Source organism: Musa acuminata, chromosome BXJ1-3, assembly GCF_036884655.1.
Source record: "Musa acuminata AAA Group cultivar baxijiao chromosome BXJ1-3, Cavendish_Baxijiao_AAA, whole genome shotgun sequence".
NCBI lineage: Eukaryota > Viridiplantae > Streptophyta > Magnoliopsida > Zingiberales > Musaceae > Musa > Musa acuminata.
Genome location: NC_088329.1, coordinates 38,173,085 through 38,195,198, shown reverse-complemented (window position 1 = coordinate 38,195,198; position 22,114 = coordinate 38,173,085). Strand labels below are relative to the sequence as shown.

Sequence of the window (22,114 nt, the reverse complement as noted above, 5' to 3'; positions counted from 1 at the left end):
ATATTTCAAATTGGCTCTCTAAAACCCTCAACGAAGAATCGCAGAGAACAGACAAAAGCCAAGACGAAGGATGGATTCAGAGAGGTGTAATGGTCTTTGGAGGCGGGCTCGTGAATAAGAGAAGCACAGAGCCCGTACTATGAGACCACCTTATGCTTCCTTTGGGGCTGGGAATGGCCGGGCACCCCACAGAGAACCTGTGGGTTTCTTCAGAGCTACCAAATCAAGCCGCTCTCCCCTTCGGCCACCAGCCCCCTTCATTCCAGAATCAAGAAAACCAACAAGAAGAAGATACACAAAACGGGCGAAGATAACAGGAAAAAATAACGAAGAGCAGCAATAGCATCAACAAGAAGAAATCTGCAGAGGTGAGAACGCAGCGACGAGGCGATGAGATGATGGGAAGAAACCCTAGAGCGACCAGGTGGTATAAAAAGGACTTCTGCTTCTGGTGAAATGACCAGAAGGGTCAGACAGTTGCATCATATTCACAATGGAGCTACTCATCAAATTAGCCCAATATTTAATCGGGCTGACAGGGCCCGAATGGGGCGTCAAACGACAGCAGCTTTCGATGATACACCAAGAAAGCCTGTGCCCACGCCACCACGTTCAAATAAAACATAACGCTGATGTTAATATATCGTCATGAAAGCTCACGATAAATTTTCTTTTTAGTGATGAAGCATCTAATTCACTGCATGATGGAAAACACGTACCGCAGTTGGAGTATCCTGTTTCTGATGTCAGGAGGTGTAGAGCAGTAGTTACTCGCGTGCATGCCATGGACGGCCCCAGGGACACGGGTAAGCTGCGAATGGTGAGTCCAGGTCGACGCAGTGTCAGATGTGACATCCATCTCCCGTGTGCGGGGCACGCCGCGTGGCTTTGCTGATTCCCATCAAGTAACTCCATCCCATGCAAGACCACCCCGTCTTTGCCTCATTAGCCGCTCGTGCAATCGACAGCTGTCAATATGCTGCGTTGGCCTCCAGGTGGCGCTCCCCCATGCACCTCTGCCCAACTCCAAACGATGCTTTTCTTCCCATAAAAGAAACCTCGCTCCACCATCCCTATCCTCGATGTGCTACTCTCTCTCTCTCTCTCTCTCTCTCGGCATGGCTCGCTATGTGGATCCACTTGTGGTGGGGAGAGTGATAGGAGATGTGGTGGACCTCTTCGTGCCCACCGTAAGTATGACAGTGAGGTTTGGATCGAAGCATGTGAGCAACGGCTGTGACATCAAGCCATCCATGGCCGCTAACCCGCCGACGGTCCAAATCGCAGGCCAGCAGTCTGATCTCTACACTTTGGTCTGTGGAGACTCTATAGTGCTTGTTCCTGTACTTGGAAGTTCTCAGAAAACAAGAATAAGAGAGTAAAAGAATAGTTTTCTTGTGTGTAGGTGATGACTGACCCTGATGCGCCGAGCCCTAGTGATCCCACGATGAGGGAGTGGCTCCACTGGTAAGCATCCAAGTGTGTTATAAACTTTAGCTTCGCAGATCTTCGTCCTCGTTTCATTGTTTTCTTGGCTATTTATGAATTCAGGATGATGGTTAATATGCCGGGTGGAACATATCCTTCTCAAGGTATGTGACTCAAAGTCTCTATTATCTAACTGTGGTCTGCATGCTTGGTGAACACAAGCTTAGATCTTCTTGCATGTACTGTTATCTTTCTCTCCGAAGAAAGCAATTCACATGATAATTACGTGGAAAGCTTCTCCATTTCGTCTCACCTGCCAGCAGACACTTGTCGAGCTACACAATTCGCACTTGGCCACTGCATGAGAAGTGGCAGCCTGTGGGCACGATAAGTTGTAGCCACCGTCGCATATGGTACGTGCCTGTGGCTGACGGCGTCTGTCTCTGATGGGCAGGGGAGGAGGTGGTGCCGTACATGGGACCCCGGCTGCCGTTAGGGATCCACAGGTACGTGATGGTGCTGTTCCGGCAGAAGTCTCGGTTTCCGGGGGTGACGCCGCCTGCGACGCGCCTCAACTTCAACACGCGGTCATTTGCTGCGCATCACGACCTCGGCCTCCCCGTCGCCACCGTCTACTTCAACTCGCAGAAGGAGCCGGCGACCCGGCGCCGCTGAGTAGGGAGCGGCACAATCCATGGCATCCACACTTCGATAAACTCATACATGTTTCGAGCTTGGTCGTGTTCCTTTTTATCTTTCTGTATTGCTCTCAGGTTTTCCTTGTCTTCTTCTCCTTCTTTTAGTTTGGCGAGTTTGATGGGCGGGTAGTCGTAGGTACTTTTGTTCGAAATAGAGAGATGTGGTGGTGATTAAGTTTCTCATAATGTTGCTAATATGCTATTTCTGGTTGTTAGTGCATCATTTCATGGCTACGTGTTCTCAAGTTATACATGTTTGTGTTACTAAATTAAGAAGAGGGTTCTCATCTTAATTATATATGTCAACTCTAAGATTGGTCATCATCATACTCTTTAAGTACATATACATACTCTTTAAGTACTGTATACATGTTTGTGTTAATTAAGAAGAGGGTTCTCATCATACTCTTAAGTACATATACAGTACAGGTGACTCAAGGACATCAGACATGATCTCTAGAACTGATCAAGAAACTTAGGACAGTTTATGCAAGATCGTATTGGTTCATCAATCAATAGAATTGATCAAAAAACTGAGGACCACTATGAGTTATGATCATACTTTGACTAATTACCATATGCAGAATAAGACTAGATGGATAGCTATTGATTTGTAGGGAACTCACGATAGTCTTTGAGTACATATACAATACAGATGACTTCGGAACATCAGTAATGATAGGATTTTTTGACTTTTACAATTTTATTACACAGTCAGTAAGTTTTTTCTTTGCAATCTTAGGTGTTAAAAGCTTTTTTTTTTTTTTTCTCTCTTGTGCTTCAATGATCGCCAACGGGTGGGATTCTATCACTTGATTGATTGTTTCAGTTATCCCCGCATGATGAAGAGCTGTCTTGTATATTAAATCATTGAGTAGCCAAATGAGTGCTTCGTGTTGTAGACAGATGCAAGTCCAAGAGGCTCATGGCATTTTCCTGGAATTGCGGTGGTGTTGTAATTTGGGTTTTTGCAATGGAATGGTGGCTCGTATCAAAGATAAAATGGTTTAGGAACCAGCAGTCCTACAAATTTTACTCCCTGGATCTTATTATATTATCATATGATGTACAACACAAGTACTAAATAAATGAGGAGGTCACTCGTCTTTCGTTGCAGCCGAGCTTAAACCTAAATATCCCTGTTCGGGCGTTCATTGCAACTTAAAACTGATGCGCCTTTCTTTGGGACTTTGAATCACGGTAATATTCCTTTTTTTTCTCTTAAATTTAAGTTTGTTTTCCTTCTTTTTTTTATTTTTATTTTTCTAGTCTGTATCTTTTCCATAATTCGCAATTGGGAATTTGGGCGATCAAATTAAGTTGGGGACTCTATAGGTTTGGTTCTGACTTGGACGTAATCAAATAGATACAAACATTGCGTTTGATCGGAGGGTCGTGATCTATGTGAAGCCGCAAGGGCCGCCCTCAGGTTTCTCTTTCCGCCCTAACGCCCCTCGCCTCTCCCACCACCGCTCTATCTGCCTCTCCAGAAGGTTTCGATCTCATAGGAATCCCATCGCGCTTCTCTCTTCTCTTTACCCTTGCCTCGCCGTTTACCCTACAGATAGAAAAGCTATTCCAAGGGTTCAAGAAGGGGATCATCGAAGGAGACAGGAGATGCAAGGGGGGGAGGAGGATGAGGAAGAGGTTCTGCGGTGCCAAATCAACGAATGGTACCCCATGTTCAAGCCTCATACTATTCGCACCCTCTTCCACCCCCTCCCCGATCCCTTCCTCCGCTACCTCCTCGGTCTCAACCCCGTCTCCCCACCTCCCCACGACGACTCCCACAGCGACGACGACGATGACGCGCCGCCGCCGTTCCTCCTTCCCCGCCCCGCCTCCGGCCGCGACCCGCTTCCTCGCCTCGCCGCCGGCATCGACCCCACCTCCCTCCTCGACTGCTCCTCCCAGCTCTCCGTATCCGACGAAGACGAAGCGGAAGCTGACTCCGCCCCGTCGTTTCCCGAGCTCGAGGCGGCGGTCGAGCGGTCCATTGCCGCCCTGGGCGGCGCCGCCTTCCCCAAGCTGAACTGGAGTGCACCCAAGGACGCCGCCTGGATCTCTGCCGACGGCACCCTTCGGTGCTCCTCCTTCGCCGACGTCGCCCTCCTCCTCCACTCCTCCGACTCCATCGCCCACGACCTCTCTTCCCGGCCACTCCCCTCCTCCTCCTCCCCCCCTTTCACCTTTTACCTTGCCCTCCGCAAGTGGTATCCTTCCTTCCGCCCCGAGATGGAGTTCCGCTGCTTCGCCCGCCGCCGCTGCCTCATAGCCATATCACAGCGCGAAGTCACCAACTTCTACCCGGCCCTTCTCGACCGCCGCCACCACCACATCCTGCCCCTCATCCAGGCCTTCTTCTCCGAGGTCGTGGGTCCCACGTTCGAGTCTGAGAGCTACACCTTCGACGTTTATGTCACCAGTGACGGGCGGGTGAAGCTTATCGACTTCAACCCATGGCGCGCCTTCACATTACCCCTTCTCTTTACCTGGGAGGAGTTGGAGGAGGAAGCATTTAATTCCGAGGAGGAAGAAGTAGACAAAGTGCAGGTAGAAGAAGAAGCAAGATTGGTGGAGTTTCGGATTGTCGAAAGCCAATGTGGGGTGAGGCCAGGGTTGAAGACGGCTGTGCCTTACGACTACTTGGACACAGGGGAAGGAAGTGGGTGGGATCAGTTCTTGAGGAGAGCCGACGAAGAGCTGAGGAAGCAGGCCAAGACAACTTTGCACCCCAGTGATGATGCTTAAAGAAGAACAAAAGATCTTTCAACTTGATTTCTTATGGATTTCTAACCAGGTCAGTCTCAAAAGAATCACTGCTTCTAGTTTGTACTTTTTTGCTTCTAACTCTAGACACCAATAGTCTTAAAAATCACTAGTTTTTGTTGTGACTGCTTGTTATTGGACTGAGTATATAATGTACTTCAAAGAGGATTATTACATCATGGATACTGTACCTCAAACAGCCTCAGTGTTGAAACACTTTGTCTTCTTGATTGTCCCATGCACCCTCGAATCTATTTAATTAGGATCTTTCCCCTTGTAAGAGACAAAATACATAGTTACGCAAAGCTCAGACAAGTGATCGGAGTGGCTATAGAATACATTGCTATTATGTTTGCCAGAGGAAGTGGAAGGTTAACATGGTGAAGAATTGTTACATAGAATTCAGATTACCTCCTTTTGTATAGTGTCTACTATCTTGTTAGCCTTCTGCAATGATATAACGATTGCACTTGGCAGGGTTTGATGTTTGGTATAGCCAATGGTATAACAATTGCTGTTAGCCAATGCTATCTTGTTACTTTTATGTCTATCCCTTAAATCTTACTCAAGGCAAAAGCAAAACTAAAAGTTTGTGTTTGAAACATGATGGAACTAACATATATTATTCAAGTGTTCATACATCTAATATGGAGTCCACTCCTGCAGGTTGTAGGTTTTATTGCTACTGGATGTTTGGCCTCATTTCTATCTTCCAGGTTCAGTTCCTCCCCTTACCAACCAAAGCCACCCCAAGGCCACCCCTTGGAAAAAGAACTAAAATTGCTACAGTAAAAATAAGAAAAGTGAATTGACATGTTATTGTTTAGATGGAGCAGAGTAATATTGTAAATCATTTGAAGATGTCCTATATAGATATGAATAAAGCATACAACATTATGGAAATGAAAATTTGTTTCCCTTGACCAACATTTTCCTCATCGAAACCTTCTCCTATGAAATGTACTGCTGGTTGTAAAGCATGGCTCTTACCTGATATGTGACCTTGGATGGATTAAACATATACTCTGGCCTTGTTTCAAATTATGTGAGCCCTCTAGAAATTGGTCCAAGTCTATCAATTAAAAAAACCTAGGAGTCATTTTAGACAACCATGTAGGAAAGTTGCCCTGATGGTCACTGTGGAAGCTGTAATTCCTCTTAGATCTTCTTGCCTAGATGAAGAGTTTGAGGTAATTAGTTTTGTCGTGTTTTCTGCATCCAAGAGATAAACATAATTTGAAGAGAAACAAACCACGGTTCCATTTGACAAAATATTTTCCTTCAATAAGGAGGTTTATACTATTTGCTACAATAAAAATACACTAATATCTTTGTGACTCAGATGCAGAGTTTGCTTATTATAAGGTGACTACTGACTAAAGAAACTTTGCTTAAAATTTAGAATGGGAGATTTTTCATAAATAAAGAGAGCATGAGAGAGTAGGGTAGTCTTCTCCTTAGCTAAGCATATATTTGGAAACAAACATCATATAGTTGAACTTTCAGCATAGTTGTTCTTCATTTGTGAAAGAGAGTATACTTTAACACAAACATATGAGCTAGTTTAAGTTTCTTTCATGCAATGATACCATAAATTAAAGTTGTTTCACCATTTGTAGGGTGCGAAATTATGGGGGCTGGCTCTACTGAACTTTATACCGGGCAAAGTCTGAGGACAGATGTCATGAGGAATCAGTTGCCAACAAGCCGTTAACTACATATGTAGTTTTTTTTGTCGACCTGTGCCCTTGTTAATCTTTAAGCAAACAATTGTGCTGTGTTTTGGTTAATCTAGACCCGCTAGTGTTACTTATACTCGAGTTTAGTTTGCTTCAAACTTCTTTGGTGAATGATACAAATTAACTGGAAGCTTTTCCATGTATGATTTATGTGCACTGCTGGAATTGTTTTCAATGTTTAGAATAGCCCGTGGATTGCTATGTAAATTTCTAAATAAAAAGAAGACTCATATGTTGACACAATGCATGGTGTTATATTTCTCCGTTGGAATTCTCCTGGTTATAACTGATGATATTGAGTTCATCTTGTTGCATCTATTCTCCAAAATTCTATTAAAATATTGGTTCAGACAGGTCCAACTTGCACAGAAGTCTATCAATCGACTGAGGGCTTTGTTCGAGTACAGCACTAGTCAGGATTTGCGGTTTTAAAATGACAGGAAGAAAGAATTCGTCATTGACAGGAAGGTTATGCATCATCTTCATCGGATTCATTATGACACATGGAGGCCTTTCGAACCGGAATATACAGAAGAGCAGCAATCACGCTTGCAGACTGATTCCTCCTGTTTGCAGTCTGCTGGAAAACATAGCAATTCAAACAAGTAAACTTCCTGTAGACTCAAACCCTGAAGGCCGTAATAGAAGGAAGTGGCAAAGCATTTTAATTTCTTTGATACACAACGCATCCTATAGCGAGGAAATGAAGCTTCGACTATTTGTACAGGCCAAAAGAAGCAGAGGAGAGAACATGGAGACATAGCAAGTATGGTATATCCCGTGATGTTGGGCTTCTGTCTGTACCCATCCTCACCGCTTGCATCATTCCCGAGATCTCGAACGAGATCTCGAAATGACAAAGAAAACTAGAATCGAATCCTACCCCCCTATCGACATGATCAAGATAAAGAATAGCTAAACGGGTGCATACGAGGGTGTCGACGATGGTGCACCGCCCAGATGACAGGCAACAACTTGATCGGAACGAGCTCAATGTTCCAACCGAGAGCACTACCGAAGCCCGACCAAATCAAACCAATATAACACAAAGGCCAATGAACGCATATGAAAACGTCATAACTCTAATAAAAGTCTCCAACCAGAGGATAATTACAACCTGATTGATTATGAAATCAAAAGCAACATCGAAATCGATTTCTCTAACATCAATTATTCTTCTTCCTCTTCAGCATGTTCTTGAACCAGTAAGCTGATTCCTTTGGGTATCGCATGTTCGTCTTAAAGTCCACGTAAACCAGACCAAACCTCGAAGTGTAACCCAACCTCCACTCGAAGTTATCAAGGAGAGACCATGCAAAGTATCCGATCACCGTCGCACCATCATCCATCGCCCTCTTCAGCTCAGTGATGTAGCTCTTGTAGAAGTTGATCCTCTTTGTGTCGCGCAAACCTTCTGGTAGAGTGACATTGCCTGGCTGATCCATTCCTATGATCATCATCAACATCATCATCATCGTCGTTGTCAAGAGATCAGAAACTGTGATAACAACGGAGCGAGGAGAACATAGAATGTTTCATACCATTTTCTGCGAGGATGATGACTGGATCACCATAATTTACCTTCACGTAGGTCACAGCTTTGTACATTCCCCATGGAACTATGTAGAGCCAGCCGGAGTAGGCCTGAGTAAAATTCCATTACTAAAAGGTTAATCAACAGTTGCTTGTCAGTGTAGATCAACGCAAGTCACAGATTAGGTGAAAAAGTATTTTAATGAGAAGAAGAAAAGGCATGGTTTTACCCGTGGACCAATCGGGACACCATCTCGGTCAACTGCAAGATATGGAAATGTAAGAAAGAAGGTTAACACAAAGAATGAAGCTATTACAAGGGATTAGCAAATCTAACATTTGAATTCGACATGCCAGTCGTCTTGGTAGCTGACAGGTTTGGGATTGGTGACTCCATTATCCTTCATGTAGAAAGACGTGTATTGGTTGACACCAACATAATCATATGAACCTTTCACCATCTTCACTTGATCAGCGGTGAATTTAGGAAGCCTGTCCTTGACAATTTCTCGAATTGATTTTGGATAGTATCCATATGTTAGAGGGTGAAGAAACCTGCAAACAGAGAAAGAGATCAATCGGTCACTTAAGAGAGTATATACTTGAGAGTTTTCTCAATTGGAATAGGCTGCATTGTTACCATCCAAGGTGGAAATCCCTGGCTCTCTGGGCCGCAGCTTCGTCATTTGCTGAGTGTGTATAAGGCTCGTACCAAACGAAATCCAAAAGAATGCCAATTTTGCCTTTCTGATCTACCTGAATAGAGAGAACACAACAAGAAACATATGTTGATCATGGTTATATGTTGTATGACAGAATCATGACTTGTGCACAAGTCCAAACCTGATACTTTTCGCGATATCTCTTCACTGCAGCTGCATGTGATAAGATGAGATTATGAGTGACGATGTAAGGCTCTGTGGCTGAGTTTCCACCAAATTTGCAGTTGGTACATCTTCCAGGGGCATGAAGGCCGTTGTCATAACCGAGAGCTGACACCACCCTGGGCTCATTGAATGTGAACCAGTTCTTGACTCTATCTCCATACCTCTCAAAGCAGAAGTCTGCATAGTTGGCAAATGCATCCCTGCATGATACAACTCATCAGACGGGCTTAAACAATCTCCAATGATTTATAATGCAAAGAGCATTATAGATTAAGGCATTGTCAGCAGCCAAGGGCTTACACTATCTTGGGGCTCAGCCAACCCAGATACTCTTTATGAAGTGCCAATGGAAGATCGTAGTGATAGAGATTTGCATAGGGAGTAATGCCTGAAACAAAAAATAGAACGAAAAAAGATTGTCGTTTGTTTCTTTTGATCGTTAAAGGTATAAAGTTACCTTGCAGTATCAAGTAGTCGATTAGCCGGTCATAATAGTCTACGCCTTGCCAATTAATCTCTCCAGTTCCATCTAGAAAACAAAAGTCGTTATCTAACAGGAGTGGATGATGTAAAATTGGTATAGATCAAAGATGAGGACTGGATGATAAAAATAATAATAGAAAAATATGTTTCCAGTACTTGGAAAAATCCTGCTCCAGGAGATGGAGAACCGATATGCATCAAAGTTGAACTTCTTCATGATGTCGACATCTTCCTGAACCATGAGATGTTACCAAGTTAGCATTCTTTAACTCAACAATGAAAAATCGAAACCTATGAATTTTTACAGGCAGTAGCGACTTGTTAAAGACCATAGACTACTCTACCTTGTAGTGATGGTATTCATCAACTGATACATCAGCAGTGGCATTGTTGGGAATCATACCTGTGATCAACCAACACACACGAATAGAAATCCTCCAACCAAAAATATTGAACCATTTCAGCGAAGAAGATGAAGTAAAAGAGAATAAGAAAGACTGCATGATACCCGGAACCCTAACGAATGCATCCCATATGCATGGTCCCCTGCCGCCCTTGAGCGCCATGCCTTCGACTTGGTAGGCGGAGGCTGCAGTGCCGAAGACGAAGCCCTCAGGAAATGCATCACGGTTTAATTGGTGGGAGTGAACTCCGACCACGAAGCGTGGATTGATTGATAATATGAAGAGCAAAAAAATGACAAACGATGAGAACAGGATTGAACACATCTTAGAACATAGATGATAATATGGATGTAAGACAATACATTTATAGGAGGGCTGAAGAGCGGAAAGCATAGAGTGAGTGGATAAGAACTCAGGATTATTTGGGATTGAATAGTTGATCCGTTAACCACGTGCATGAATGGATAGCGTTTGGGAACAAATCTAAATCTATGAAGATTTGTTCTGTATCGATTTATTATTGTAGTTATTATAATGTATATGATACATAATAATATTTTAATTTTAAAAATATATGATTAATAAATTGTGATGTTAGAATGATTAGTTAATTTAATGTTAATAATAGTTATAATTTATTTAATTAGACATATTTATGTTTTAAAAAAATTATGTATGAATTTTTATTATTTAATTAGTTTTAAACTTGGAATCATAAATTTATATTAGTTATTTCTTAAAAAAGAATGGATTTAGAGTTAACTATTAATTTATAATATTTTTAAAAATATTAAAATCTAATTTAATAAGAGGGATCAAATTGAGGTCTCGTACGAGAAGAATGAGAACCGGATAGAACATATCTTGAATGCAGTCTGATTATGTGGGTAAGAGACTATGCAGAAGACATTTATAATAAGACAAATGTAAAAGTTCAAGAGGTTCGAGTAGATTATTTGGGATTGAATAGTTGATCCGTTAACCACCTACTTGAATGGATAGCGTTTGGGAACAAATCTAAATCTATGAAGATTTGTTCTGTATCGATTTATATTTATAATTATTATAATGTATATGATACACAATAATATTTTAATTTTAAAAATATATGATTAATAAATCATAATTATTGAATTGTGATGTTAGAATGATTAGTTAATTTAATGTTAATAATAGTTATAATTTATTTAATTAGACATATTTATGTTTTAAAAAATTATATATGAATTTTATTGTTTAATTAGTTTTAAACTTGGAATCATGAATTTATATTAATTATTTCATGAAAAAGAATGGATTTAGAGTTAACTATTAATTTATAATATTTTTAAAAATATTAAAATCTAATTTAATAAGAGTGATCAAATTGAGGTTTGACGTACAAGAAGAATGAGAACGGGATAGAACATATCTTGAATGTAATATGATTATGTGGGTAGGAGACTATGCAGAAGACATTTATAAGAAGACAGACGTAAAAGTTTAAGAGGTTCGAGTGGATTAGAACTCATGATTATTTGGGATTGAATAGTTGATTCATCAACCACCTACTTGAACTGATAGCAACCGATAGAAAATTTATTCCATATCGATTTATTATTGTAATCATTCATGATTTTTCTTTCTTAATATATATCGAACTATATTGTTTGCGTAATGTGGTTAAAGAAATAATTAAATTTGATTTCATGTGGATAAGTTAGAATTTTTGTCAATTAATTATATTATTAATTGATTTATTTCCTAATGAGCATTATATTTTTTAAAAAATAATATAAAATTTATTTTTATCTGTGAATAAATAAATAATATATTCCTATTTTTATCTATGAACGTAAAATAATTAAATTAAAAATTAAAAAAAAATATTTATTTTTCTTCTCCTTTAATCTTATATCAGATTTGAAAAGAGATTCCTCGAAAAAAGATATATATTTTATTAATTTTTATTAAGATTTTAAAATATTTAATATTAAAATTATTATGATGTGTATGATACGTAATAATATTTTAATTTTAAAATTTTATGATTAATAAATCATAATTATTGAATTGTGAAGTTAAAATGATGAGTTAATTTAATGTTGATAATAGTTATAATTTATTTAATTAGACATATTTATGTTTTAAGAAATTATATATGAATTTTTATTATTTATTTAGTTTTAAACTTGGAATCATAAATTTATATTAGTTATTTCATGAAAAATAATGGATCTAGAGTTAACTATTATTTTATAATATTTTAAAATATTTAAAAAAAATAAAAATTAATTTAATAAGAGTGATCAAATTGAGGTATAACGCACAAGAAGAACGATGAGAATCAGATGGAACACATTTTGAATGTAGTCTGATGATGTGGGTGGGAGACTATATAGAAGACATTTATAGGAGGGTAGAAGAGTGGAAGGCGTAGAAGTTCAAGAGGTTCGAGTGGATAATAACTCGGAATTATTTGGAATTGAACAGTTGATCCATAAACCCTCTTTTGAGACCTATTTGAACGGATAACAGTTGGACATGAGGTACGTATGTGAGCATTAGAAATACATGAATGGATAACAGTTAAAGACGAGGTACGTATTTGAGCATGGGAATTACTTGACGGGTAGCAACTGGATTATCTACAAAGATTTGTTCTATCGAATATCGATTTATTATTGTAATCATCCATTATTTTTCTTTCTTAACATGTATCAAATTACCTCTTTTGTGTAATGTGGTTAAAGAAATAATTAAATTTTATTTCCTATGGATAAGTTAGAATTTTTATCAATTAATTATATTATTAATTGATTTGTTTCTTAATGAGTAAATTTTTTTAAAAAAATAATATAAATTTTTTTTTGTATGTGAATAAATAAATATTATATTTCTATTTTTATCTATGAAAGTAAAATAAATAAATAAATAATAAAAATATTATTACTTTTCTTCTCCTTTATTCCTATGAGGGTTGAAAAGAGATTCCTGGAAGAAGATCGATATTTTTTATTAATTTTTATTAAGCTTTTAAAATATTTAATATTAAATTATTATAATGTATATGATACATAATAATATTTTAATTTTAAAATTTTATGATTAATATATTATAATTATTGAATTATGATGTTAGAATGATTAGTTAATTTAATTTTAATAATTATTATAATTTATTTAATTAGACATATTTATGTTTTAAGAAATTATATGTGAATTTTTATTATTTAATTAGTTTTAAACTTGGAATCATAAATTTATATTAGTTATTTCACAAAAAAAAATGAATTTAGAGTTAACTATTATTTTATAATATTTTAAAAATATTAAAAATCTAATTTTATAAAAAAGAATTAAATTAAGTTCTGACTCAAGTTAGATTGATTAGATAGATCAGCCTATCTGGTCAAGTATTTTTTAACCCATATTTTAGATTAAGTTGATGATATTAATATAATTATTTAGATATAGTATTTGTAACTGTGCTGGATGATTCACAATCAAAGTCCGTTATAATATTTTATCATATTATTTATTGACGTGATAGTTAAATTCTTCCTCCATCCAAAAAAATGTTCAGAGTAAAAATACGATATACGTTCCCTCCTTTCATTTTTGGAAGGTATGCATCTTCATACTATTGGCACCCTCTTCCACCCACTCCCCGATCCCTTCCTCCGCTACCTCGGTCTCAAACCCGTCTCCCCACCTCCCCACGCCGGCTCCCACAGCGACGACGACGACGATGACGCGCCGCTCTATTCCTCCTTCCCCGCCCTGCGTCCGGTCCGGCCGCGACCCCCTTCCTCGCCCCGCCGCCGGCATCGACCCCACCTCCCTTCTCGACCGCTCCTCCCAGCTCTCCGTATCCGACGAAGACGAAGCGGAAGCTGACTCCGCCCCGTCGTTTCCCGAGCTTGAGGCGGCGGTCGAGCGGTCCATTACCGCCCTAGGCGGCGCCGCCTTCCCCAAGTTGAACTGGAGCGCACCCAAGGACGCAGCCTGGATCTCCGCCGACGGCACCCTCCGCTGCTCCTCCTTCGCTGACGTTTCCCTTCTCCACTCCTCCGACTCCATCACCCCGAGATGGAGTTCCGCTGCTTCGCCCGCTGCCGCCGCCTCATAGCCATATCCCAGCGCGAAGTCACCAACTGCTACCCCGCCCTTCTCGACCGCCGCCACCACATCCTGCCTCTCATCCAGACCTTCTTCTCCGAGGTCGTGGGTCCCACGTTCGAGTCTCAGAACTACACCTTCGACGTTTATGTCACCAGTGACGGGCGGGTGAAGCTTATCGACTTCAACCCATGGCGTACCCATTCTCTTTACCTGGGAGGAGTTGGAGGAAGAAGTAGACAAAGAGCCGGGAGAAGAAGAAGCAAGATTGGTGGAGTTTCGGATTGTCGAAAGCCAATGTGGGGTGAGGCCAGGGTTGAAGACGGCTGTGCCTTACGACTACTTGGACACAGGGGAAGGAAGTGGGTGGGATCAGTTCTTGAGGAGAGCGGACGAGGAGCTGAGGAAGCAGGCCCAGACAATTTTGCACCCCAGTGATGATGCTTAAAGAAGAACAAAAGATCTTTCAGCTTGATTTCTTATGGATATCTAACCAGGTCAGTCTCAAAAGAATCACTGCTTCTAGTTTGTACTTTTTTGCTTCTAACTCTAGACACCAGTAGTCTTAAAAATCACTGGTTTTAGTTGTGACTGCTTGTTATTGGACTGAGTATATAATGTACTTCAAAGAGGATTATTACATCATGGATACTGTACCTCAAACAGCCTCAGTGTTGAAACACTTTGTCTTCTTGACTGTCCCATGCACCCTCGAATCTAATTCATTAGAATCTTTCCCCTTGTAAGAGACAAAATACATAGTTACGAAAAGCTCAGACAAGTGATCGGAGTGGCTATAGAATACATTGCTATTATGTTTGCCAGAGGAAGTGGAAGGTTAACATGGTGAAGAATTGTTTCATAGCATTCAGATAACCTCCTTTTGTATAGTGTCTACTATCTTGTTAGCCTTCTGCAATGATATAACAATTGCACTTGGCAGGGTTTGATGTTTGGTATAGCCAATGATATAACAATTGCTGTAGCCAATGCTATCTTGTTACTTTTATGTCTATCCCTTAAATCTTACTGAAGGCAAAAGCAAAACTAAAAGTTTGTGTTTGAAACATGATGGAACTAACATATATTATTCAAGTGTTCATACATCTAATATGGAGTCCACTCCTGCAGGTTGTAGGTTTTATTGCTACTGGATGTTTGGCCTTATTTCTATCTTCCAGGTTCAGTTCCTCCCCTTACCAACCAAAGCCACCCCAAGGCCACCCCTTGCAAAAAGAACTAAAAATTGCTACAGTAAAAATAAGAAAAGTGAATTGACATGTTATTGTTTAGATGGAGCAGAGTAATATTGTAAATCATTTGAAGATGTCCTATATAGATATGAATAAAGCATACAACAATATGGAAATGAAAATTTGTTTCCATTGACCAACATTTTCTTCATCGAAACCTTCTCCTATGAAATGTACAGCTGGTGGTTGTAAAGCATATCTCTTACATGATATGTGACCTTGGATGGATTGAACATATCCTATGGCCTTGTTTCAAATTATGTGAGCCCTCTAGAAATTGGTCCAAGTCTATCAAGTAAAAAAACCTAGGAGTCATTTTAGACAACCATGTAGGAAAGTTGCCTTGATGGTCACCGTGGAAGCTGTAATTCCTCTTAGATCTTCTTGCCTAGATGAAGAGTTTGAGATAATTAGTTTTGTCGTGTTTTCTGCATTCAAGGGATAAACATATTTTGAAGAGAAACAAACCACGGTTCCATTTGACAAAATATTTTCCTTCAGTAAGGAGGTTCATACAATTTGCTACAATAAAAATACACTAATATCTTTGTGACTCGATGCAGAGTTTGCTTATTATAAGGTGACTTCTAACTAAAGAAACTTTGCTTCAAATTTAGAATGGGAGAGTTTTCATAAATAAAGAGAGCATGAGAGAGTAGGGTAGTTTTCTCCTTAGCTATTCATATATTTTGAAACAAACGTCGTATAGTTGAACTTTCAGCATAGTTGTTCTTCATTTGTGAAAGAGAGTATACTTTAACACAAACATATGAGCTAGTTTAAGTTTCTTTCATGCAATGATACCATAAATTAAAGTTGTTTCACCATTTGTAGGTTTGAAATTATGGGGGCTGGCTCTACTGAACATTATACCGGGCAAAGTCTGAGGACAGATGTCATGAGGAATCTCAGTTGCCAACAAGCCATTAACTGCATGTGTAGGTTTTTTGTCGACCTGTGCCCTTGTTAATCTTTAAGCAAACAATTGTGCTGTGTTTTGATAAATCTAGACCCGCTAGTGTTACTTATACTCGAGTTTAGTTTGCTTCAAACTTCTTTGGTGAATGATACAAATTAACTGGAAGCTTTTCCATGTATGATTTATGTGCGCTGCTGGAATTGTTTTCAATGGATTGAATAGGCCGTGGATTGCTATGTAAATTTCTAAATAAAACGAAGACTCATATGTTGACGCAATGCATGGTGTTATATTTCTCCTTTGGAATTCTCCTGGTTATAACTGATGATGTTGAGTTCATCTTGTTGCATCTATTCTTGAAAATTCTATTAAAATATTGGTTCAGACAGGTCCAACTTGCGACAGAAGTCTATCAATCAACTGAGGGCTTTGTTCGAGTACAACACTAGTCAGGATTTGTGGTTTTAAAATGACAGGAAGAAAGAATTCGTCATCGACAGGAAGAAAGAATTCGTCATTGACAGGAAGGTAATGCATCATCTTCATCGGACTCATTATGACACATAGAGGCCTTTCGAACCGGAATATACAGAAGAGCAGCAATCACGCTTTGGTTCACTGGAGATGTCTCCGGACAGACTAATGCATCCTGTTTGCAGCTGGACAAGATAGCAATTCAAACAAGTAACTTCCCTGTAGACTCAAACCCTGAAAGCCGTGATAGAAGGAAGTGCCAAAACATTTTAATTTCTCTGATACACCGCATCCTATAGCGAGGAATGAAGCTTCGACTATTTGTACAGGCCAAAAGACACAGAGGAGAGAACATGGTGAGGATTCGGAAGGCGGTGCCAAGGAAGGCAAGGGGCTCCTTAGCGGCGTGGCCACCGCCGAGACTCGTCGCCCAGTTCTTTTCTGAGCCTACGTAAATGTAATCCTTAATCTGACTTGAGTTGAAGAAACTAAATTATTTTTCTTTATTTTTACTACAATAAAAACTATATGGTTAGTTTTGATCGTAGGAAGAACATACGGTATGTTCAAATTTAATCGTTTATCCGTCTTCATGAATTTGTCTCCATCTAATCAGTTTTTAAAATATTATCATATTCAAAAGAGGGAAAAAAAAGAAGGAATCAAAAGAGGAAAAAATTATTTCGAATGCTGAAAACATCCTTGAACTTATCAATTTGGTCATATATTTCAATGAGCAGCTTGCATCCGACTTAACATCGAATCCAAACAACCAAGAAAAAAAAAAGAATCCAAACAGAACGTGACCCTCAATCGAAAAGAAGACTTAATCAAGAAATAAAAAGGCCAACTGCTTAAAGGGGGGCGTAGGAAGATAGCAAGGATTGCGTCACCCATCCTCAGATCTCGGATTTGACAGTAAACTAGAACTAAATCCTAAACCCCTATCACAAATAAGACATATCAAGATAAAGAATAATCAAAAGGGTGCAAACGAGGGTCTCGAAGCTCCATTTCCAAGATCTCGGAATCACGAAACAAAGATCAAAAGATCAACGAACGTTGCAATCTATCCTATCAGTGTCCTTCAAGATCTGAACGAGCACAATATTCCAAAGCACAATCGAAGCCCGACCAAATCAAACCAATATAAAACAAAAACCAATGGATGCCAACGCATATGAAAACGTCATAACTCTAATAAAAGTCTCCAACCAGAGGATAATTACAACCTGATTGATTATGAAATCAAAAGCAACATCGAAATCGATTTCTCTAACATCAATTATTCTTCTTCCTCTTCAGCATGTTCTTGAACCAGTAGGCCGATTCCTTTGGGTATCGCATGTTCGTCTTAAAGTCCACGTAAACCAGACCAAACCTCGAAGTGTAACCCAACCTCCACTCGAAGTTATCGAGGAGAGACCATGCAAAGTATCCGATCACCGTCGCACCATCATCCATCGCCCTCTTCAGCTCAGTGATGTAGCTCTTGTAAAAGTTGATCCTCTTTGTGTCGCGCAAACCTTCTGGTAGAGTGACATTGCCTGGCTGATCCATTCCTATGATCATCATCAACATCATCATCGTCGTCGTTTTCAAGAGATCAGAAACTATGATAACAACGGAGCGAGGAGAACATATAATGTTTCATACCATTTTCTGCGAGGATGATGACTGGATCACCATAATTTACCTTTACGTAGGTCACAGCATTATACATTCCCCATGGAACTATGTAGAGCCAGCCGGAGTAGGCCTGAGTAAAATTCCATTACTAAAAGATTAATCAACAGTTGCTTGTCAGTGTAGATCAACGCAAGTCACAGATTAGGTGAAAAAGTATTTTAATGAGAAGAAGAAAAGGCATGGTTTTACCCGTGGACCAATCGGGACACCATCTCGGTCAACTGCAAGATATGGAAATGTAAGAAAGAAGGTTAACACAAAGAATGAAGCTATTACAAGGGATTAGCAAATCTAACATTTGAATTCGACATGCCAGTCGTCTTGGTAGCTGACAGGTTTGGGATTGGTGACTCCATTATCCTTCATGTAGAAAGACGTGTATTGGTTGACACCAACATAATCATATGAACCTTTCACCATCTTCACTTGATCAGCGGTGAATTTAGGAAGCCTGTCCTTGACAATTTCTCGAATTGATTTTGGATAGTATCCATATGTTAGAGGGTGAAGAAACCTGCAAACAGAGAAAGAGATCAATCGGTCACTTAAGAGAGTATATACTTGAGAGTTTTCTCAATTGGAATAGGCTGCATTGTTACCATCCAAGGTGGAAATCCCTGGCTCTCTGGGCCGCAGCTTCGTCATTTGCTGAGTGTGTATAAGGCTCGTACCAAACGAAATCCAAAAGAATGCCAATTTTGCCTTTCTGATCTACCTGAATAGAGAGAACACAACAAGAAACATATGTTGATCATGGTCATATGTTGTATGACAGAATCATGACTTGTGTGCACAAGTCCAAACCTGATACTTTTCACGATATCTCTTCACTGCAGCTGCATGTGATAAGATGAGATTATGAGTGACGATGTAAGGCTCTGTGGCTGAGTTTCCACCAAATTTGCAGTTGGTACATCTTCCAGGGGCATGAAGGCCGTTGTCATAACCGAGAGCTGACACCACCCTGGGCTCATTGAATGTGAACCAGTTCTTGACTCTATCTCCATACCTCTCAAAGCAGAAGTCTGCATAATTGGCAAATGCATCCCTGCATGATACAACTCATCAGACGGGCTTAAACAATCTCCAATGATTTATAATGCAAAGAGCATTATAGATTAAGGCATTATCAGCAGCCAAGGGCTTACACTATCTTGGGGCTCAGCCAACCCAAATACTCTTTATGAAGTGCCAATGGAAGATCGTAGTGATAGAGATTTGCATAGGGAGTAATGCCTGAAACGAAAAATAGAACGAAAAAAGATTGTCGTTTGTTTCTTTTGATCGTTAAAGGTATAAAGTTACCTTGCAGTATCAAGTAGTCGATTAGCCGGTCATAATAGTCTACGCCTTGCCAATTAATCTCTCCAGTTCCATCTAGAAAACAAAAGTCGTTATATAACAGGAGTGGATGATGTAAAATTGGTATAGATCAAAGATGAGGACTGGATGATAAAAAAATTAATAGAAAAATATGTTTCCAGAACTTGGAAAAATCCTGCTCCAAGAGATGGAGAACCGATATGCGTCAAAGTTGAACTTCTTCATGATGTCGACATCTTCCTGAACCATGAGATGTTACCAAGTTAACATTCTTTAACTCAACAATGAGAAATCGAAACCTATGAATTTTTACAGGCAGTAGCGGCTTGTTAAAGACCATAGACTACTCTACCTTGTAATGATGGTATTCATCAACTGATACATCAGCAGTGGCATTGTTGGGAATCATACCTGCGATCAACCAACACACACGAATAGAAATCCTCTAACCAAAAATATTGAACCATTTCAACGAAGAAGATGAAATAAAAGAGAATAAAAAAGACTGCATGATACCCGGAACCCTAACGAATGCATCCCATATGCACGGTCCCCTGCCGCCCTTGAGCGCCATGCCTTCGACTTGGTAGGCGGAGGCTGCAGTGCCGAAGACGAAGCCCTCGGGAAATGCATCACGGTTTAGTTGGTGGGAGTGGACTCCGACCACGAAGCATGGATTGATTGATAATATGAAGAGCAAGAAAATGACAAACGATGAGAACAGGATGAAACACATCTTAGAACATAGATGATAATATGGATATAAGACAATACATTTATAGGAGGGCTGAAGAACGGAAAGCATAGAGTGGATAAGAACACATGATTATTTGCGATTGAATAGTTGATCCGTTAACCACCTACTTGAATGGATAGGAACCGAATATCTACGAAGATTTATTCTATACCTATTTATTATTGTAATCTTCCATGATTTTTCTTTCTTAATATGTATCAAACTATATTGTTTGTGTAATATGGTGAAAAAAATAATTAAATTTGATTTCAGGTGGATAAGTTAGAATTTTTATCAATTAATTATATTATTAATTGATTTATTTTTAATGAGTAATATGATTTTTAAAAATATAAAATTTATTTTTATATATGAATAAATAAATACTATATTTTTATTTTGATATATGAAAGTAAAATAATTAAATTAAAAATAAAAATATTATTTACTTTTCTTCTCCTTTATTCCTATATGAGCATTGACAAGAGATTTGTCGAAGAAAGATAGATAATTTTTTATAATTTTTTATTAATATTTTTAAAATATTTAATATTAAAATTATTATAATATATATGATACATATTAATATTTTAATTTTAAAATTTAATGATTAATAAATCATAGTTATTCAATTATGATGTTAGAATGATTAGTTAATTTAATGTTAATAATAGTTATAATTTATTTAATTAGACATATTTATGTTTTAAAATATTTATATTTGAATTTTTATTATTTAATTAGTTTTAAACTTCGAATCATAAATTTATATTTGTTATTTCATAACAAAGAATGGATTTAGAGTTAACTATTATTTTATAATATTTTAAAAATATTAAAATCTAATTTAATAAGATGGATCAAATTGAGGTCTAATGCATGAGAAGAAGGATATTCAAGAACCGATTGGAACATATCTTGAACAATTATGTGAGTGGGAGACTATGTAGAAGACATATACGAAGGCAAAAGAGTAAAAGACATAGAAGTTTAGAAAGTTCCGAGTGGATAAGAACTCAGGATTATTGGAACTACTCGGATGGATAGTTGCTAGATTATCTACAAAAATTTGTTCTATCGAGTATTGATTTATTATTGTAATCATCTATTATTTTTTTTTTAACACGTATTAAACTACCTTATTTGTGTAATGTTGTTAAAAAAATAATTAAATTTGATTTCCTATGGATAAGTTATAATTTTTTCAATTAATTATATTATTAATTGATTTATTTCCTAACGAGCAATTTTTTAAAAAAATAATATAAAATTTATTTTTGTTTGTGAATAAATAAGTAATATAATTTTATTTTTATCTATGAAAGCAAAATAATTAAATTTAAAATAAAAAATTATTATTTCATTTTCTTCTCCTTAAATTCTATATGATGGTTGAAAAGATATTCGTAGAAGAAAAATTGATACTTTTTATTAATTTTTATTAAGATTTTAAAATATTTAATATTAAAATTATTATAATGTATATGATACATAATAATATTAATTTTAAAAATTTATGATTAATAAATCATAATTATTGAATTATGATGTTAGAATGATTAGTTAATTTAATGTTTATTATAGTTATAATTTATTTAATTAGACATATTTATATTTTAAGAAATTATAGGTGAATTTTTAGTATTTAATTAGTTTTAAACTTGGAATCATACATTTA

At 38.2% G+C, this 22,114-nt stretch overlaps 4 protein-coding genes and 1 pseudogene across 5 annotated transcripts; 3 read left to right on the top strand and 2 right to left on the bottom strand.

Annotated features, from left to right (window-relative positions):
• The first annotated feature begins 1,007 nt into the window (after positions 1 to 1,007).
• LOC103979248 (protein MOTHER of FT and TFL1 homolog 1) lies at positions 1,008 to 2,319 on the top strand. Its single transcript, XM_009395324.3, has 4 exons — positions 1,008 to 1,313; positions 1,406 to 1,467; positions 1,552 to 1,592; positions 1,883 to 2,319. The coding sequence occupies exons 1-4, from the start codon at positions 1,083 to 1,085 to the stop codon at positions 2,101 to 2,103; spliced, it is 555 nt and encodes a 184-aa protein (XP_009393599.2). The 5' UTR covers positions 1,008 to 1,082; the 3' UTR covers positions 2,104 to 2,319.
• Positions 2,320 to 3,506: 1,187 nt separating this feature from the next.
• LOC135628232 (uncharacterized) lies at positions 3,507 to 6,877 on the top strand. Of its 2 annotated transcripts, XR_010492804.1 has the most exons (3): positions 3,510 to 4,926; positions 5,562 to 5,611; positions 6,515 to 6,877. XR_010492804.1 is itself a non-coding variant. In XM_065134803.1 (2 exons), the coding sequence occupies exon 1, from the start codon at positions 3,744 to 3,746 to the stop codon at positions 4,875 to 4,877; it is 1,134 nt and encodes a 377-aa protein (XP_064990875.1). In that variant the 5' UTR covers positions 3,507 to 3,743; the 3' UTR covers positions 4,878 to 4,926; positions 6,515 to 6,877. The 2 variants fall into 2 exon arrangements, 1 of the variants encoding a protein (XP_064990875.1); XM_065134803.1 differs by lacking the exon at positions 5,562 to 5,611 and having other exon boundaries at positions 3,507 to 4,926.
• A 923-nt stretch (positions 6,878 to 7,800) lies between these two features.
• LOC135638795 (beta-glucosidase 26-like) lies at positions 7,801 to 10,265 on the bottom strand. Its single transcript, XM_065152211.1, has 11 exons — positions 10,046 to 10,265; positions 9,882 to 9,940; positions 9,694 to 9,769; positions 9,512 to 9,583; positions 9,355 to 9,442; positions 9,011 to 9,254; positions 8,808 to 8,923; positions 8,505 to 8,722; positions 8,398 to 8,429; positions 8,176 to 8,278; positions 7,801 to 8,081 (listed from the first exon to the last, which is right to left on the bottom strand). The coding sequence occupies exons 1-11, from the start codon at positions 10,263 to 10,265 to the stop codon at positions 7,801 to 7,803; spliced, it is 1,509 nt and encodes a 502-aa protein (XP_065008283.1).
• Positions 10,266 to 13,550: 3,285 nt separating this feature from the next.
• Positions 13,551 to 17,023, top strand: LOC135638789 (uncharacterized; annotated as a pseudogene).
• An 861-nt stretch (positions 17,024 to 17,884) lies between these two features.
• On the bottom strand, positions 17,885 to 20,411 carry LOC135628223 (beta-glucosidase 26-like). Its single transcript, XM_065134794.1, has 11 exons — positions 20,217 to 20,411; positions 20,053 to 20,111; positions 19,865 to 19,940; positions 19,683 to 19,754; positions 19,526 to 19,613; positions 19,182 to 19,425; positions 18,977 to 19,092; positions 18,674 to 18,891; positions 18,567 to 18,598; positions 18,345 to 18,447; positions 17,885 to 18,250 (listed from the first exon to the last, which is right to left on the bottom strand). The coding sequence occupies exons 1-11, from the start codon at positions 20,272 to 20,274 to the stop codon at positions 17,970 to 17,972; spliced, it is 1,347 nt and encodes a 448-aa protein (XP_064990866.1). The 5' UTR covers positions 20,275 to 20,411; the 3' UTR covers positions 17,885 to 17,969.
• Positions 20,412 to 22,114: the final 1,703 nt, after the last annotated feature.

Excerpts from the sequence above, each read along its gene's own strand:
- LOC103979248 (XM_009395324.3), top strand. The coding sequence starts at position 1,083 with ATGTGCTACTCTCTCTCTCTCTCTCTCTCTCTCGGCATGGCTCGCTAT. Across the intron at positions 1,468-1,551 it reads ATGAGGGAGTGGCTCCACTG|GATGATGGTTAATATGCCGG; the intron begins GTAAGCATCCAA and ends TTATGAATTCAG. Across the intron at positions 1,593-1,882 it reads TGGAACATATCCTTCTCAAG|GGGAGGAGGTGGTGCCGTAC; the intron begins GTATGTGACTCA and ends TCTGATGGGCAG.
- LOC135628232 (XM_065134803.1), top strand. The coding sequence starts at position 3,744 with ATGCAAGGGGGGGAGGAGGATGAGGAAGAGGTTCTGCGGTGCCAAATC.
- LOC135638795 (XM_065152211.1), bottom strand. The coding sequence starts at position 10,265 with ATGTGTTCAATCCTGTTCTCATCGTTTGTCATTTTTTTGCTCTTCATA. Across the intron at positions 9,941-10,045 it reads TGCATTCGTTAGGGTTCCGG|GTATGATTCCCAACAATGCC; the intron begins GTATCATGCAGT and ends GGTTGATCACAG. Across the intron at positions 8,924-9,010 it reads GATATCGCGAAAAGTATCAG|GTAGATCAGAAAGGCAAAAT; the intron begins GTTTGGACTTGT and ends CTCTCTATTCAG.
- LOC135628223 (XM_065134794.1), bottom strand. The coding sequence starts at position 20,274 with ATGGCGCTCAAGGGCGGCAGGGGACCGTGCATATGGGATGCATTCGTT. Across the intron at positions 19,426-19,525 it reads TGGCTGAGCCCCAAGATAGT|GGATGCATTTGCCAATTATG; the intron begins GTAAGCCCTTGG and ends TGTATCATGCAG. Across the intron at positions 18,892-18,976 it reads AGGGATTTCCACCTTGGATG|GTTTCTTCACCCTCTAACAT; the intron begins GTAACAATGCAG and ends CTCTGTTTGCAG.